This window comes from Saccoglossus kowalevskii, chromosome 3, assembly GCF_978046115.1.
Source record: "Saccoglossus kowalevskii chromosome 3, keSacKowa6.1, whole genome shotgun sequence".
Lineage (NCBI taxonomy): Eukaryota > Metazoa > Hemichordata > Enteropneusta > Harrimaniidae > Saccoglossus > Saccoglossus kowalevskii.
The window spans coordinates 22,083,275-22,100,964 of record NC_140643.1 but is presented as its reverse complement, the minus strand read 5'-3'; the positions used below and the strand labels follow the sequence as shown (position 1 = coordinate 22,100,964).

At 34.5% G+C, this 17,690-nt stretch overlaps 1 protein-coding gene across 5 annotated transcripts in view; it reads left to right on the top strand.

Annotated features, from left to right (window-relative positions):
* The window catches only part of LOC100369109 (FERM domain-containing protein 4A-like), a 40,035-nt gene that overhangs the window by 10,153 nt on the left and 12,192 nt on the right, over positions 1-17,690 (top strand). For 4 of the 5 annotated variants that reach the window (XM_078006242.2, XM_085496879.1, XM_085496882.1 and 1 more), the window contains exons 4-11: positions 3,475-3,652; positions 4,316-4,395; positions 7,262-7,411; positions 10,802-10,946; positions 14,496-14,572; positions 15,314-15,418; positions 16,407-16,545; positions 17,520-17,664. In XM_078006242.2, coding sequence (XP_077862368.1) covers positions 3,475-3,652; positions 4,316-4,395; positions 7,262-7,411; positions 10,802-10,946; positions 14,496-14,572; positions 15,314-15,418; positions 16,407-16,545; positions 17,520-17,664 — 1,019 coding nt within the window. The remainder of the gene's footprint in view (positions 1-3,474; positions 3,653-4,315; positions 4,396-7,261; positions 7,412-10,801; positions 10,947-14,495; positions 14,573-15,313; positions 15,419-16,406; positions 16,546-17,519; positions 17,665-17,690) is intronic. The other variant, XM_085496881.1, reaches the window with a different exon arrangement.

The window sequence follows — 17,690 nt, the reverse complement described above, 5'->3', positions numbered from 1 at the left end:
AACAGATTTGTCCACATGCATGCAGTGTACATATAAAATCAGCTGATAATGCAACTAGCATGTTTTTGTAAAGTGCACAATATTTCCCCATTTGGCAAATATCAGAAATACAGGAAGTAGCATATGAAAAGTTTTGCAGCAAAAGAATAATGTCTTTAACGCTGATGTGTATTTATTGACCTTGAGCAGTAAACATTAAAGTGACCTAGTTTAGTTAAATAGGATGGTAAAACAATACACACACTGATATACAGTGGTGTACATGTACCGCTACATATTGTTCTGGGCCTTTTAACAGTGGCTTCATCGTATTTAGTAAAAAAAATAAAATTTCTAATGGAGGATATTAAAGCTGCTATATTCCTTTAATATTATGAAATAAAAACAACATTTATCTGCAAATTATATTCTCAACCTCTGCTGTCCACTTGAGAAGATTGAAAATACTGGTACATGTACAAATAGAGAAACCATTGCTTGTGAGAGATGACTTTGTAGACATATTTCGAATTACTGTAAAATACTTTATTTTCGCTTGGAATTAATTTTCGTTATTTTTGCTGAAAGAATGATTCAGTGAAAATAAAATCCAGCAAATATACTCGTGAAAAATCAGTGAAAATAAATTTAATATAAAACACCCAAAAAGTCTTTTCGGTGAAAATTTATTCCAGCTAAAATAAGGTATTTTACAGTATATACTGTAAGTGTTCAGGTGAGAGTAAAAGGCCTTGATTTGGTTCACAAATACATATAGGTGTTGAAATCGTACAAATCTATATTATCCCATACATAGTTGTTTTTCAAATATTATGCACGTCATTGCTTGTGGATAAACGTGGCTTGAAATAATACTTGCCATTGATGAATATATTATTGCATTTATCAGATTTGAAAAATAATCATAATTAAAACATTTATATTTTATCATGTCTCTGTTTTTCTATTTCCATGATTTCATTCATTCTCTTGTTGAAAGATTTGCAAATTGAAAAGTTTACACTAATAGTAGTGTAATCTTCCAAGATGAGTTACCGGTAACTAACAAAATCGTGTAAAAGCCAAAAATTAATCACACTACTCACATTATCTTGTGAACAACAAATGACATGATAAATTCAATGAAACAAAAAAATGATTATAAATTCATGCTAACAGTTTTATAACTCTAAGGCAAAAAAAAGATTTTCGTTCTCGTCATACGCGTTAGTTAACCACCCTGCACATATTTGTTTGCAGTTTTGCATGATACCAGTAAATTTGAACACATGCAGCACAGTAGGGAAATGTTTTCTGTTTCTGTCACTGCATCATTCTTCAATTTTCTCCAGCATTAGAAGCAAAACCTTTTTTTGGCCTAACCTACCAATGACAGTAATCCGATTAGGCATCTCTTATTCCAATGTCTATTTCCATAATGTGATGGATTGAATCTTCTACCGTCTTATAAAATACAATACCTGGTTATAAATTAAGTCTGAATGACACATAGTTGTCACAATTATGAAATTACTTTAGTTTGTTGAAATTATTTAGCTTTCCCCAAATCAAAGCGGAGAAATAAGTTGTTCATTTCTTTATTTTAATCTTTTCTTCTAGATGTGATAAACTCAAATTTCATTTCTCAAACAAGTACATGTATATACAATCATGGTTAAAGGGGCACTTCCAGATAAGCCTAATCTCACATCAAATTTACTTTCTAGATTAAAATTACAATGGATAACAAAAGATAGATTAACTTAACAATAAACATAAACAATAGTGTCTGGTATTCCATGAGTCTTTGGTGCAATCCCTGGGCTTGAAAGGTTCCCCTTTAATTTGGTTTTGTTTTGTGTGTAAATTGTTGATGTATTGTTAATTACGTTGTCATTGTACTTTAAATAGACTGTACTTGATAACCTTTACCCTTTGCGCTTTTATCTACCCATTGTTTGATATCAAACATAGTGAAATTATAGTTGACTTGCTATGCCATCACAACTTGTTTCGATGATTTAATAGCATTCATGAGAAAATATTTTTGCAAAAATCAATGAGCAGGATTTTTCTATAAAAAAACTGCAAGAGGGAGCACTGCAATTTAGTGGCGCCACCAAGTGGGGGAGATAGGGTTCTCCCTTCAAGGGTGTGAAGTTTTTGATAATTCTAAGTTAAAATGGAGCATTCTTTGGCTTTCTTGGGGCCAAAATTACTGTCAAACAGGTAACAATTGAAGACCATGTGATCCCTGGTCAATCAGAATTTTATGATTGCCAGAGGATCTGCTCCACAAGGTAAAGAGGCGCATGGCCATTGCATGAAGGCACTGCGCCCTGTTCCCTTGTTTAAAAAAAATTCCTGAATGACTATGAAATTTTCGAACATAGATCTTGGAGTCATAGGGTCGCTATGATCTGTGCTTTTAGTGCTGTGACTATACCGTGGTGACATAGGTCAGGAGAATAGTGGACCTGATGATGGTATAGAATGGAACATGTTTTTAAGATCCAGCATATAGTTGAATTTGTTATTTCAGAAACATATCTAAATAAACAATTGTTCCTTATTTAAAACAGAAGATTTACAATCATACATTGTACTATTAGTGAAAACTTACAATGGTTTCACTATTTTTTATCGTCCTCGTTTCTATACTACCGGTATTACGCATATATAAATCGTATTCAAAGCACACGTGCTTATCTAATAATAAATGGCACTGGTTTTGTTACAAAGCACCTTGGTCGTCTTCCTGCATTGCTTGACACCTTGACACTTTAAATCAATTTCATGACACTTTCATTCAGTAGAAAATATAGTAAACCATTTATTTTTCATCACTATGAATTTTTCATACGATAATTTAATGACATTTGTGGGATAACAATTTTGCTGCAAGTCACTGTGACTCGTTGTCTCAATGATCCCAATGATATTTTAAACGCTACATAATTGTGCAGTTTCCCTGACTAGCGAAATTTGTAAAGGTTGATTAGTACTAGCTTTCTTGAGCAGGTCTGCCTGTAATTTGGTTCTGCATATGAATCAAATATAGAATTTATTGCTGTACACAGGTACAGTAAGACAAATGCAAAAGTGTATTAGTTTTATTAGGTGTGAGTTTTATATCTCAAACTTACCGAGAAGTTCTTTATTAAATTTCAATTGGTCATCTATACACTAGTAATTAACTAATTTCTTTTATCAAATCACCAGATTTCATAATTTCTGATGATCTGTTGTCCGTTGAAACTTTAATACAAAGCCAAATTGTCGTATTATTTATTTGTGTGTGCTTCGCTCCACTAAACATAGAATATATTTTTCTCAACTTTGAGTTTTGCAACATTCCTGAAAAACAACCCATCTGGTTTCCCAGTTATTGAGATAGCACTGGGAAATCATGGTTTTTGAGTTTCTATACAGACTGAATCTTTATGCACTAATTATCTTTCATCTGTTGAATATTTTAATATTTTTTCATTGCAGGGGTCATAATAATTGGCTGCAACATGATAGAAGAGTCCTTGAACATGAGTTTCCTAAAAAGAGTGGACTGTTGGGGTTGTCTTTCAAAGTCCGCTATTTTGTGGAGAGTATTACAATATTACGAGATACTATCACAATAGAATTATTTTTTCTGCAAGCAAAACAAGCTATTTTCAAGGTAAGAATTAATATCTGTTATGAGTTTTAAATTAAATGTATACATGTGTATGTCTTTGCTGCGACTGTAAATTGATTGTTGCTCAATAACAGAACATCACATGACTTTCCCACTCTAATCCCACTCCCATTTCTAATCTTAATATTTATACGTTTCTGATATAAACTTCTGTAGTCAGCAAAATTTTGTTGAAAGCCCTTCAAGGACAAAACAGAAATGTGTTGTTTCTCATTATGGCATGTGTCAGTTTGAAACCTGCATTTCACATATTTATAAAGTGCGCCACATATGGCAGAATAGAGAAATGTTTGTTTCCATTTCAGAAGATGTTTTGTCAATCAAAATCAACTCTTATTTACATGTATTTGAAAGCATTATTCAAAAAATATTCACGATATGTTCAAATATATATGTATATGTGATTTGGATTATCATGCATCATTATATCATTTTTCAATTATCCCTAAGACAAGAAGCAAATCATTTTTATAGGGGGTTGGGGCTAAATTGTCTTAAAATATTTGCAATCTGACAGGTAAGCTGCCTATGTTGTGCTGTATACAACCGATAAGCTACAGCACGTTTTTCAACTATGTATCCACTCTCATTCCCCTATTTATAGCAATATATTGAAGTGCTTTTACACTATTTTCATTATTACAGGGTGATTTAGAAGTAGATAGTGAAACAGCTTTTGAATTAGCAGCTCATATATTACAAGCATTACATGGCGATTTCACCAGGCAAGTCTATATATTACTCTTTTCTAATAATTCTCTACTCTAATAATTGGTTTCATGTAATCTGAGTTCATGGAATAAATAGCATAGTTCAATTCGTCATGAACTTGCATATATAATTTCTTTGAAAGGAAAATCTAATCCACAAATCATTGCTTTTGTTATCGATCATTTTCTGCCTCTACCCATATTAATATGGAATTAGAAAATTGATATTGCTTCAGGGAATACATTGCATGAGTTATCATATCAGCTCTTGCTATTGTTGGCCAGTGATGGCGCCTACTACTACTACACTGCTCTCTCTCAGTCTCTTGCTGCAGTGTGTTGGGAGTTTACGATTTCTTACTGGAGAGGCTCACTTCATATTGAAGATTAAATGTGTCTTTATTCACACACAAAATAAAAATCCAATGCCATTGATATACATGTATATATTTTCTGCCCATATTGTCGCATTTTAGTTTTGTTTTCATCCTTCCTTTCCAGAAATTTTGCTAAGCGAGATTATCGGAACTAATTTATATTTACTGTATTTTTTTTTTTTTGGCAATGCGCTCCGCTAGGATTGCCCTTATAATCACTTTTGTCGTTTTGTGTGTGTGTGTGTGTGTGTGTGTGTGTCTGTGTGTGTGTCTGTGTGTGTGATTTCCAGTGTTTTCACGTATGATTTCTTCTGTGATTTTATTGGCTTGGCCGATTTCTTTCAAACTTGGCAGGTAGGTCACACCTTCACCCTAGTTATTAGGAAAAATCTGAAAAAAATTTTTGGTCCACCGTTGCTATAGCAACAGCCAAAAAACTGATTTTTAGATAGCTTCGCGCCAAATGTATCTCCTCCTACAAATTTAGGATAAAACACCACAGACATAGCTCATTCTACTCAGCTTGAGTGTGGGCACAAAGTTACTATTTGAATTTTTGATATCTTTTTTCATTACCAAGAAATTTGACCCCAAAGTTGGGGTAACTTTTCACCAGCAACGGCTTTTAACTCCTCTGTGATTTTTTCGGCTCAGCTGATTTTGTTCATACTTCACAGGTAGGTCGTGCCGTGCCATTGGAACATCCAAAAACTGATTTTTGAATACTTTCGCCCCAAATGTATTACCTTCTACCAGTTTTGTACACAAGAATTAGTAGAAATGTTCCTGTTTTGGGCGGATTATTGATAGAGAATAATGTCTTTATTACAAAAATGCTGAAAAACTGAGTTTTTGCCTTAGTTGTTTTTTTTATTGCCGAAAAACTGTGAACTCGACAAATTTGGTTGCACAACTTCCCTTTATCATATACACCCAGCGACACCGATGCCAGCTGACTGTGGTTTTGTAATAGCAGTGTTCAAATGACCATGCTTTTTATTTTGGCTAAGTTGCGCACTGGTAGGAGATCGCCGGCGCCGACATTGTTACACTGTATCAACGTAATCCCAACGCAACTTTGAACTTTGAATGAACTGTAAATGATGTAACAGAAGAATACGTCCTAGTAATAAACTAAGTGACTTCTAAAGACTGAATGTTTTTTGCAAACTTCGTATACGGGGCCCATTTAGTTATGAACCGACGTTAGCTTCACGTTTATGTCACACTATAAAAACAACCAAAAACATGTTGCTTGTTTTTGAGCGGAGCAGATCGCCAACCAGCCTACCGGCTTGTTTTTTTATGTGTGACTTTTTCTTCATATTTTAATCAGTGATTTCCCTCATAAGACAATACTTATTATATTCAATATTCTGGTAGTTCTCTTCCTCTTCATCTCATATTCAGTAAAAAAATCAGTGCCTCATCCTCGTTTATTTCTTTAAGTAGTTAAAGACATATTCTCGATATTATTATTGGTTAAACACATAAACAGAATTATAATTGGGGGTATAGCTATCAACTAAATTATTCATTGTTTTTATGTGGTGCATTTCTAAGTGAGTGTGTTGTAAGTGGGAAGTCTGCTCCAAACTCATGAAAAATGCATTTGTATGCAATCTTCATTCTGTGCCATACCGTGGAATGGGTAATGTAATTTGTATGCGTAAACTTGTACACATGTAGAAGGAGGATATCTACATGGGTAGCTGAAATATGATGTCTGATCATGCTGGTTAATACAGTTCATGTTTTAATAAACTGCACTAGTGTTTGCCATTTTTTTAAATTCAAATTGTACTTATTAAGTGGTTTAATACATAACCTGCTGATGCTGTTATTTTTCCTGTTCATTTTGACCATCCATGGATGCTTTCAGCAGGTGGTGTGTCAAAGGGACTAAAAATAGTGAAATTGTAAATTTTAAACAACATTGCTGTAGCTGATGTAAAAGTAGATGTAAACACAAACCTTGGCCTAAACACGATCATTGGCAGTAGGGTTATTAGTGAATTTAGAAATTTAAATTTATTTGAGTGCCATGGGTCAATTGTATTTACATTTCACTTACTCACAATATGTGTAGAATTTCAGGCAGTATAGGTTATATAGAGTGGCACAAAATGTATAAAGGTAATGTGTGAGTCATATTTGCTGTAACACTAACTGCATTGGTATTGCCTATCTGTGGATCAGTGCCATTGTGTGCATTATCCAGTGGTTGCCATATTTACAGTGCCTGTAAAAAATGCTGATGTGAACACCAGATTATGAGATCACTATCTTTTTTAAAAGGTGTAACATTTTCTAGTGTATTAGTAAACTATAAACCATATAAACCACCCTTGACCTCAAAGTGATCTTAGTGTTGTGTTCTGAGGGCATGTAGAACAAGCATCTTCCCTGGGGATGAGAGAGTGTAAATACTGCCATGCAAAAGTGTGTTTGTTGTTTATATGTACACACAGCATATTGAACAGCATCTACTTTGATTTTCACAGTGACTATGCAGCTAAGAACAACCTTAAGAAGCTTCCAGTACTGCCAACAAGTGCTTTAAAAGATCATCCATCACTTTCGTATTGTGAAGACAGGGTACTTTACTATTACAGAAGATTAGCTGGTCAGAACAGAGGACAAGCAATAGTCAAGTAGGTGGAATTATTTTATCACCGCACACTTGGTGAGAGAGATGTCCAAGGTTGTGTCAGTGGATTCCTTTCAGCTGTTGCTCATCTGTCTTGACTTTCACTACTCCATTCCTTGGTCATGCTGACATTTTGGTAGCTTAGAATGTGATTTTTGATATCTCTGGGAACCTCTAGGATCCTAACTACCTTATATTTTGCTCTATTTTCAAAGCACATTCTGTCAAAATATTATTTGAATAGCCTTGCATGTATAAATGTCTAGATAAAAAAAAGAAGAAGATATTTCACCACTGTGACAGCTTTTTATTTCAGTAAAGACAAGGTTAAGCCAAAATCATCAAATTTATGATGTATATGTCACAAGGACTCTGAATTTAAAATTTGTCATTCTTATCATGATAGGACTCAAAACTTAATTAGTGAATGGATCTTGGGAGGGATATCAGAATTCAAGAGTGCTTGCAATTTCATTTTTCTGAAGGCTACCAATTTCAAGGCAAAATTCCTGAAAACTGCACTACTGATTAAAATATGTGCCTTGGTTCTGTATTACTATCTGTATATTTCAAATGTTTTCAACAAATTCTGACAAAGCATGGAGCTAGATATGCCACTTGTTTTGCATTCTCCTTGGCACCATGTTCACTAAACTTTTTTATTGTTCCGTTACGAACTGCTTTATTGACCCACTATTGAATGTGCTAAAGTCCTGTGATTTTGAGCAATTGAAAATTTGGATAACCACAACATTGATATTTATTCTCCTTATCCCATTGTTTAGGATCTTTCTAATGTTAAAAAATAAAAACTGTAAATAAAAAAAAAAATGCTCAAGGAAGCTAACCATTTCCTTATGCTGAAAATTCAACTAGCCCAGCAATCCAATTTAAACCAGAAAAAAATAGATTTAGAGTGTGTATACCATGCCTTGTCTGTTTTAATGACTTGAATGCTGTAATAAAGTTGAGATTAGTTTAAGTGCAGATAACAGATACTATGAACTTTTAACTTCTCAGTAATTGTAGTTAAAAAGAGTAAAGCCTTCATTGTGCAAGTGTGTTGATGCATGTATTGAGTCTTATCAAAATACTATTGAAGTCATTCACGTCTAGACTTCAAAGTGTTTTTTTCTTCAGTTTTATAGTGAAGTCAGTGTCTGGCATGATACCTATTATGGATGTGAAACCAATGCACGATGTTCACTTGCACTCATTGTATTATTACTAGTATTGTCCTGTCATAATGCTATTCTACCTGCCCTGCAGTGGTCTACACTATGTCGTTCAAAGCTATATTCCATCTTTCAAACATCTCACAGTGACAAATCACAGTTTTAATTGCAGAAAGTGTTGTCAACTATAAAAATTGAGTAATTATCGATCCTCGTAAGTTAGCTATATTTAGTGTATACACTTGAGCAATATCAGTGCCTCGTACATTAGTCACTTTCCACCCCTCTCTCTAATATAGACTCTTCCAAAATTAGCATAAATCTTATGAGTCAACCTTTGCTCCATATAAACATTACTGCTACCCCAGGCCTTAATATCCTGTATACTTGGATTGGTGAGTAAGGAGGAGTAGTTCTTGTGTATAATTCTCAAGTCTCTCTCATTTCCTGGAGAACTGCTTCATTATCAGCTTGTTCATTATCTCTCTCTTTGGATATTATACTGGTTTATGTTCTGAATGATATCGGTATGTATTTCTTGTTTGATTTTCTAATCTATGTCAGACAGAAACAAGTGAATGTCATTCAGGGATTGGCTCCTTTATTGCTTGTGTATGGTAGACCCTTGGATGTGTACAGTAGATTCATTGTAACTGGTATAACGTAAATGCTTTGACACTGTTACCACCCTAGGATTCAAGTTAGGTTACTTCACTTGTCCTGTTATTTGTTTACTTTGCTAAAAGCCTGCCCTGTGTTCAAGAAGCCCTACAAGATTTACAATTTCTTAATATTTAACTTCTAACTGATATTCTTTATATAACGTGCTCCTACTTTAGCTAAAAGTTACTGGTACTGGCAAACTAGTTTTTCTGAATTATTCAACCAACCTGTATTTTCTCCATCACAAGGGTGGATGTAAATATTTGCATGCATACTGCTGGTGGCCATGCTTAGCTGTCAAAAGAAGGCGGATCCTTTGAGACATGTATGCTTGGGGGGTTAAATTGTTTATTATAGACTAAATCAGCCACACTGTTTATGTTGTGAAGATTAAAATAAGTAAACTACTGTAGAAGGATTGATTATTCACTGGGTTTTAATTTTGCTTATTTCACTGACTGGAAAATGCGCTAAATTAAAACCCAGTGAATATGTAAAATTGAGCATAGAACACATTATCTAAATGATAAAACTGTGAATTTAAAACCAACTCAATATGCCTGAAATGGTAAATCAGCGAAATTTATACCCAGTGAAAATTAGTCATTTTACACTATTTTCCATTTGGTATAAAATCGCTTGTCTAACAGTTGAAAACTCAAAAAATTGGCAAATAACCTTATTATCATTACAACCATGCTTGTGTTATTCAAGGTTTGGAGGCAATTGGATTAGATATCATTAAATTATCCTTTCTCTGCTGGAGTTTCTTAGTACCTAGCACAAGCCACAGGAAATGTATCAAATCAGGCTCTCATAAGTCACCGTATAACTTGTTATATTACAGTTACACCAGTGATTTGTTTTAATTTATATCGCTTCTACTTCCGACCTATATTATATATACCATAAGTGCTTTATGTTTCAAGTTAGCAACAGTATATATTCATTTCCAATGGTTTGGTCATTTTTCAGAACCCCAGCTAGCCAGTAATTTTTTGTGTGTGGTTTAGCTGCAGTACTCTGCTAGGTTGATTATATGCAAGAATTTACCACACCAACCTGCCAGCTTTGTTCCATTGGGAAGCAGTTCTCCATAGCTTTTAGAGAACGCTTGTAAGGTTTCACTTTCTGATTACTTCATGGTGGTGTGTGATGTCACATGCACTTGTTTACTTTGAAGTGTGTCTCAGCTTGGATGTAGGTCCATGGTCATGGTTTCACAACTATATGATAGATGGAATTCTTCACACATTTATTTTTTTAATATGCAACTCGTTACATTTAAATCTCAATTTACACTGTATGTGTACAGGGGATGTTCACCGTAAGTGTCAGCTTGGGTAGAAGTGTAACAAGTGTAAAGAGCATTACGTGTTAGGAATTTTCAGTGGAATTTAACCTCAGTATTTGTAATTTATCCCACCTAACCTTCAATTATTGTCCAAGGCTACATCTGTTGATATCTGAAACTAGTCTTTCCTATGGCTGCCCTCTCTTTAATCTTCAGGTTTGTGTTCTTGAACTGTAACTTATGCTCTGTTCGTTTCTTTCAGTTATATGTCAATTATTGAAAGTCTACCCACTTATGGAGTACATTATTATGAAGTAAAAGACAAAAGTGGTTTACCATGGTGGCTTGGATTTAGTCATAAAGGTATCGGGCAGTATGATATCACGGATAAAGTCACACCAAGAAAGGTATTTATTCTTTTAATCCCATTTTATACCTCTCTGAACAGTGTTTTTTGATATCTCCGACAAAGCCTTGAGATTTTATCCTGTCATGAAATTTATGTTCCAGTGAAAGCAGATGTGTATGGTCCTTAACAATAAATACAATGACCCTGAGAAACTGGATTCCCCAATTTGACAGTGTGATGTGACATGCAGTGATTTTTGCAAAATGTGTAATAAATACATTGCACACGAAAATAATTACAAATAAAATGATGCACCTGACATTTCCAGCGGTACTTCCGACATTACCGGTCACACCAGGATGTCCTGTATATAGTACTGTAGAATACTTTAGTTTTGCTTGGAATTAATTTTCACTATTTTCGCTGAAAAAATGATTCAGTGAAAATAAAATCCAGCGAATATACCATTTTTCCTATATTTTACATTCAACTTGTCAAAAATCAGTGAAAATAAATTCCATACAGAACATCCAAAAAGTCTTTTCAGCGAAAATTAATTCCAGCTAAAATAAAGTATTTCACAGTAAATGAATATTAAATTTACTCCATATTTAGATACATGCTATCTATTTCTGTCAGCCTCTTCCTCTTTGTTCTATAAGTTTAAATATATATACAGAGCTAATAGTAAATTAAATTTCAAAATATCACCTGGCATTATTTATATACTGTAAAATGGATAATTTAGTTAAAATTTCGTTGATTTACCATTTCAGGCATATTCAGTTGGTTTTAAATTCACGGTTTTGTCATTTAGATAATGTGTTCTATGCTAAATTTAACATATTCACTGGGTTTTAAATTTAGCGCATTTTCCAGTCAGCGAAATAAGCAAAATTAAAACTTGCTGAATAATTAACCCCTTTACAGTACAGTACAGTACTGTGTGGGTGAATGGCAATGTCAGATGAAAATAGTTTTTCCTTGTGAATGATCCGATTTTAAACAACTTCATTTTTCGTAGTATAAATGCAGACAATAGCTACACATGTACATCCTTAGTTTATTGCGTTTGCTGCGTATTTATTTATGAGGGATGTACACATTGTGATATAGCATGTAGGTGTTGATCACACTTCAATCAGTTTGTGAGTGTGTGTGGGTGGGAGTACTTGTTACTTTACTCCACAAGTGTCAAGTGTATGGGCGTCATCGGTCAAAAATCTGAACTATTTTTTTTGTGATTTCCTGATAACTTACTAGGCTTTATGGGTCACTAAGAACTATGAATGAATGTGTATGTTTATGTTCATTCAGCTCTAATATGTATTGATATCAGTATACTTGAAAGATTGGGTTAAAGTGTTATGGAGGTCATATACGGTGATTGTACTGGGATATATCTATCAACGGCTTACAATTGTAAATTTACACAGACTTGCTTTGATTTCAGTATTATGTGAGTCACCAAACAAACTCTTAATGGGAGCAGCTGGATTTCTTATTCCCAAGTGTGTTTACTGTCCAATTCTTCCACTTAGATTTGATTTTCCTTCATTTTGTTTTCACATCCTTGTACAATATTTTCATTCAGAGACTGTGTTTAGGCTTCAGTATTACGTTAAAGAGCGCCAGTATGGAATTCTTCATAAACTTACCAAGTCTGGAATTTGTTATTTTATTAAAAATTCCTCCTGGCCATGCATGAGTCCATCACCCACTGCCTCAGCAACTGGATCAATCCCCGAGTACCATAAGTGTGTAAAAACATTTTTCAAATTGACACGATTAATAATCAGCGCCATCTGTTTGCTCCCGCAGTCATGATAATGAATAATTTTGCCGCCAAAAACAATTAGATTCGTCAGAGGTCAAAAGTATAATGATTAAGTGGTCGGTTTGGTTGTGGGTCGTTTTAAAAACTGATCATATCGATGCAGTCATTTGGATGTATTAACAGTAATGGTGTCGAGTATTAAAGTCAACACTGATTGCTAGGGTCAAATTCTCATTTCCTTTCACCTGGGTTCTAATAATTGCTTCTGTAAATTTATAGGTAAGTTGTGGTTTTGTGTCACATTGTGATCAGTCAGGTGTACACCAGTGCTATTTACTTTTCCCATTAAGTACCATAGTGTATTTGACACCAGTCTTCCTGTGTTCACTCAGTGTAGTTTTAACAGCCACAGTACTGTGGACTACGTGTTAGCTTTAGGTTTGTAACATTGGTACATATGGCAGTAATAAAAACAGGATATTGGAGAGACTGCGTGATTATTTTCTCTGATTCCCACAACATTTTGTGATCCTTGGAAAATTGACGAGACAAGATTTAAAAAAAAGTCTAGTACTCATGTGAAATTTTTTATCTACGACATTGACCCTTTTAACTGCAAAGTCAATTGTTGTCACTTTTCACAAATTAAAATGTACTATTTATTTTTCAGTTTTTTTTTTTTTAGAAAATTTTATCTAAAGGCAACTATAAAAGTACTGACAAATTTTATGAAAAAAATTATGTCATTCAAAGAGTTAAGACATATAATACTTGTGTGCATTTTTGTTTTACAGTAGTTTAACATTTTTAAAGAACTATATGTATATGTTGATACTGCATAGGGCTTAATTATTATTTAGGTTTTATTTTTACTTTGTTTAGCTGCTGGCTAAATGCACTACTAAACCTAGTAAAAGATAGAATATAATATTCCCTTCACAAACTAGGGAATATAAAACCTGCAACATCAAATTAAAGTAAATATTTCCTCCTCTACTGTACTGTATCTTTTTCGGTATATACATTGTGATTTTGTTTTGTAGTAAGGTCATAGTGTAGTTGCCAGATTGCATGCGTCTTCCACCAAAGATTACTAAAGTTATTGAAGATCATAGTAACATGTCATACTGTCTCAGTTGATCAGGCATCATTTGTAATCACTGAAATGAGACCGGAGACCGGAAAACATTGATGATTCTTGTTGTTAAACCAGTAGTGCTTAGATCCTGAGGTGGTCTGGTCAATTGCTTTTAATGGGTGATAATTTGACATTATTAGAGTTATAGCATACAGGTTGTGTTACAATATTAATCAGGGTTGTATGGTTTGTCTGCCAGGTAGCGGTAAATGCAGTGGTTGGTATGCTTATTGTTGGTGTCAAAATCTTTTGGGAATATTGGATTATTTATTATGTGGTACATAGAAACATAATAACACATGTAGCGTCTGTACATCTATAATGATGGTTGGTGGTGTATGTGTACATTTGTATTTGGGGGAGGATTGGTTTGGGGGTTTGGTTAAATTCTGTACCTTAATTTCACTTTTGCTGTCACAATTAATTTAATGGTACTGCCAAGCCACCTGAACCATTGTTGCTGAAACCCGGACCTGGTTTGTATTCCATCATTGAGTAGATGACATTGTTTATTGGATACATGTGTGAATTCAGTTAAATACTCTGGTTGCCTTAGTGAAGAACTATAAATTAGCTGATTCAATCACTTAGGTCATGCTGTCAATTTAATGTAATTAGACAATTCAGTCTAGCGTTTGTGTGGTTAACTGCCAATGTGTAACCTTTCCCATTCTGTACTGTGCTCATTACAGGTATTTCAGTGGCGACAGCTAGAGAATTTATATTTCCGCGATAGAAAATTTTCCATTGAAGTTCACGACCCGCGAAGGTAAGACTGTATACAGTACTTTTAAAGGAAGCTTACTCGGTCAGTCGTATAGTGTGTGCTTGTTTTTACATTGTTGCGATTCCTAAGTGTTTTATTTTTTGTTTTGTTTTTATGTTCACCACACCTTAGTGACCTGTTGCCATTTTTGTTATTTGACCTTGTTTAATCATTATTTCATTTTCATCTTTGTTTTCGAGGGAGGTGTCTCCAAACAACTCTATTCAAATTTATGATTTCTCCCCCCAATGATGTGAAAATGACAACGTGAGCCGTAAGACTAAAGCATGTAAATATGTAGGTGATGGGCGGTGTGGGTTGCTGCAGCTCGCTAATTGATTAACTACCCTGTCCCTGCTTTCCTGCATGCTATTTTCCACTTAGAATAGAATATACCAAAAACTGTTATAAACTTACTAACATCATTTATTTTATAATTTTATTTGGAGACACTTCTTCATATTGTAGTGAAATTAGTCTAGATTAGTTAGCGCGTGTGTGATCACTGTAGACATAGAATCAATTACAGCTTTCCGCGTTACAAAATAACCAGGCACTGTAGCCAGGCATAGTACAACCGCAGACTAACCACGACAAGTAAATTAAGAAAAAAAAATCACTTATTTAGATGCATCTTGGGGGCACCTCCTTCAATTCAAGCAAACTCAAAAAGAAAAAAAAAGAGAAAATAACTAACACACCACGACACGTTAACTGTATAACGGCGGACTCTCTCCTTCTTAGAGTCGTGCATGCTTTGAGCAGCTTCAACCTGTACGATGAGGCCATAGAGGAACCCTTGGACTGTTTTGATGATCTGTCCGATGCAATTTCTGATCCTACGACTCAGTAAGTTATGTAAACCTGTCATAAAAATGCCATTCTGTCTATCCGCTCCATTTCTCTCCATTTCCCCCTTTCTTTTTTTTTCAACTTTTGTATTTCTCTGCTTCGCTTGCATAAATACTCAGCAGGTAAATTCATCTTGCATTGCATGGCTCTGTTAATGAAGTCATTCACTGCATGCATGTGTGTATAAAGGTAATTATGTAGTTGAAACATGAAAACACATCATTTTAAATGATTTCCACCCTTCTGAATGAAGGAGGACACCAGTTTATGAGCCCCGCCCCTTAACCAAAACTTCCCCTGTGAAAAAATTACATTTGGAAATATTTTTTTTAGTGCACGTAGTTTGGTAGTCTGTCCATGCCAGGATTTTTCATATGGCATGGTGTATCATGCTTGTCGTCATTGCTTGGTTTGCGACGCTTTTGGCTTCATTGTCGCACCACACTGGGTTGAAAATGTATAGTGACAAAATGATATCTTTAACACAAACCTCACTCGTAATAAATAAAGCCTATGGTACTAACTTTGGACAGCATGTGTGTTTTTCTCTCCATGGAATAGTGTGCTGTTTACGTACTAATGCAGTAAAAAGATATCAGATTGGCACAGTAAATTATCTTCCCAGCTATATATTGTATAAAGTCAAGCTACAGAATCAGCAGCATTCATGCAATTGATATGTGTTATAACTGTACTTGAGTGATGAGGGAATTGTCAGTTAAATTTGATTGTCAAACCATGTGGTAATGCACAGCAAAACATCTATGATACTAATACTGATTATTTTCTTTAATCAGGGCGATTGTTGCATATTTATGTTCTCATTTGTGGCAATGCAGTGCCAACCAGCAATGTACCCCCCCCCCCCCTTTCTCCGGATGGCTACTTTTGCTGAGTGGCTTATTTTTCCTCTATAGAAATGACATGGCTTGCATAGTATGTCAGGTTGACTGTATGTTTAATTGCTACTGTATTTATCAACCAGGGTATCTCTAAGTCGACGTACATTTGGTCCCAGTAATGTCACTGTCCATGCTTGGTATGGAAACCCTGTACTTGTCAAGTCCATGTGGGCTATGGCTATAAGTCAACACCAGTTTTACTTGGATAGAAAACAAAGCAAGGTATGTAATCATTTACTTGTCGTACGCAATGGGCGAGTCCGAAATGTCAACAAAATATTGATTGTATGTGATATTTATAATCCAGATGAAAAAGATGTGCTTTGGTTTGTAGTAGTTGGTGTTTGTAGTAGTTGGCAGATGTTTGAGTCTAAATAATACATGCAGGATTTCAATGGGAATAAAAGATCTATACATTGCATAGACGACATGTCAGCTGTTGGCTACTAAGTGTTATCATTACTATGTTGTATATTTACATGTATCATGATTACTGTGTACACCACCACATATATCACTAATAATGCATTTGTACAGAGTCAGATTTTAAACGCCCAGTCATGTATGAGCCACCCACAACCATTTCAATTTAGATTATGTAAGATGCCAAATTTGTGTAGAATAAAAAGGGGGGTTCCTACTGAGGTAAAGTATGGCACTTAAACTTTATCCAACCGCATACAAATCCAAATAATAACAAATAAACTATCAAAAAACTACATTCATCAACTAAAATGAACAAGAATAATAAGGGTTACACAAAGGAATATTAGTATTTGCATGTACTGGAATTCTATTGCTAGTGTAAGCTATATTGTAGGAAATATATCATTAGTTTTCTTCAGATACTGTAAAGGGGGTAATTATTCACTGGGTTTTAATTTAGCTTATTTCGCTGACTGGAAAAATGCGCTAAATTAAAACCCAGTGAATATGTAAAATTTAGCATAGAACACATTATCTAAGTGACGAAACCGTGAATTTAAAACCTACTGAATATGCCTGAAATGGTAAATCAGTGAAATTTAAACCCAGTGAAAATTAGTCATTTTACAGTACTTGAAACATGTACCCTCAAGTATTTTCCACATTCCTGATGTATTTATTTTATCATCTCCTCTGTATTTGAATCATATTTACCATCCTGTGAGTCATTCTACCTGTATTCATTTTATGATTTTATCTCTACCTTGCAGGCTTCATTACCTTCGTTTCGCAGTCTTGGTGAAATTGCAGATGAGTTAACAGAAAGTCGTCTATCATTGACTTCCAAATCATCACAGGCATCTGATTTAACCCATGATAGTAGTTCTATTAGTTTATCAGCTATCTCCAATGGTGGTGAGTATATCAAGGTCATCTCATCA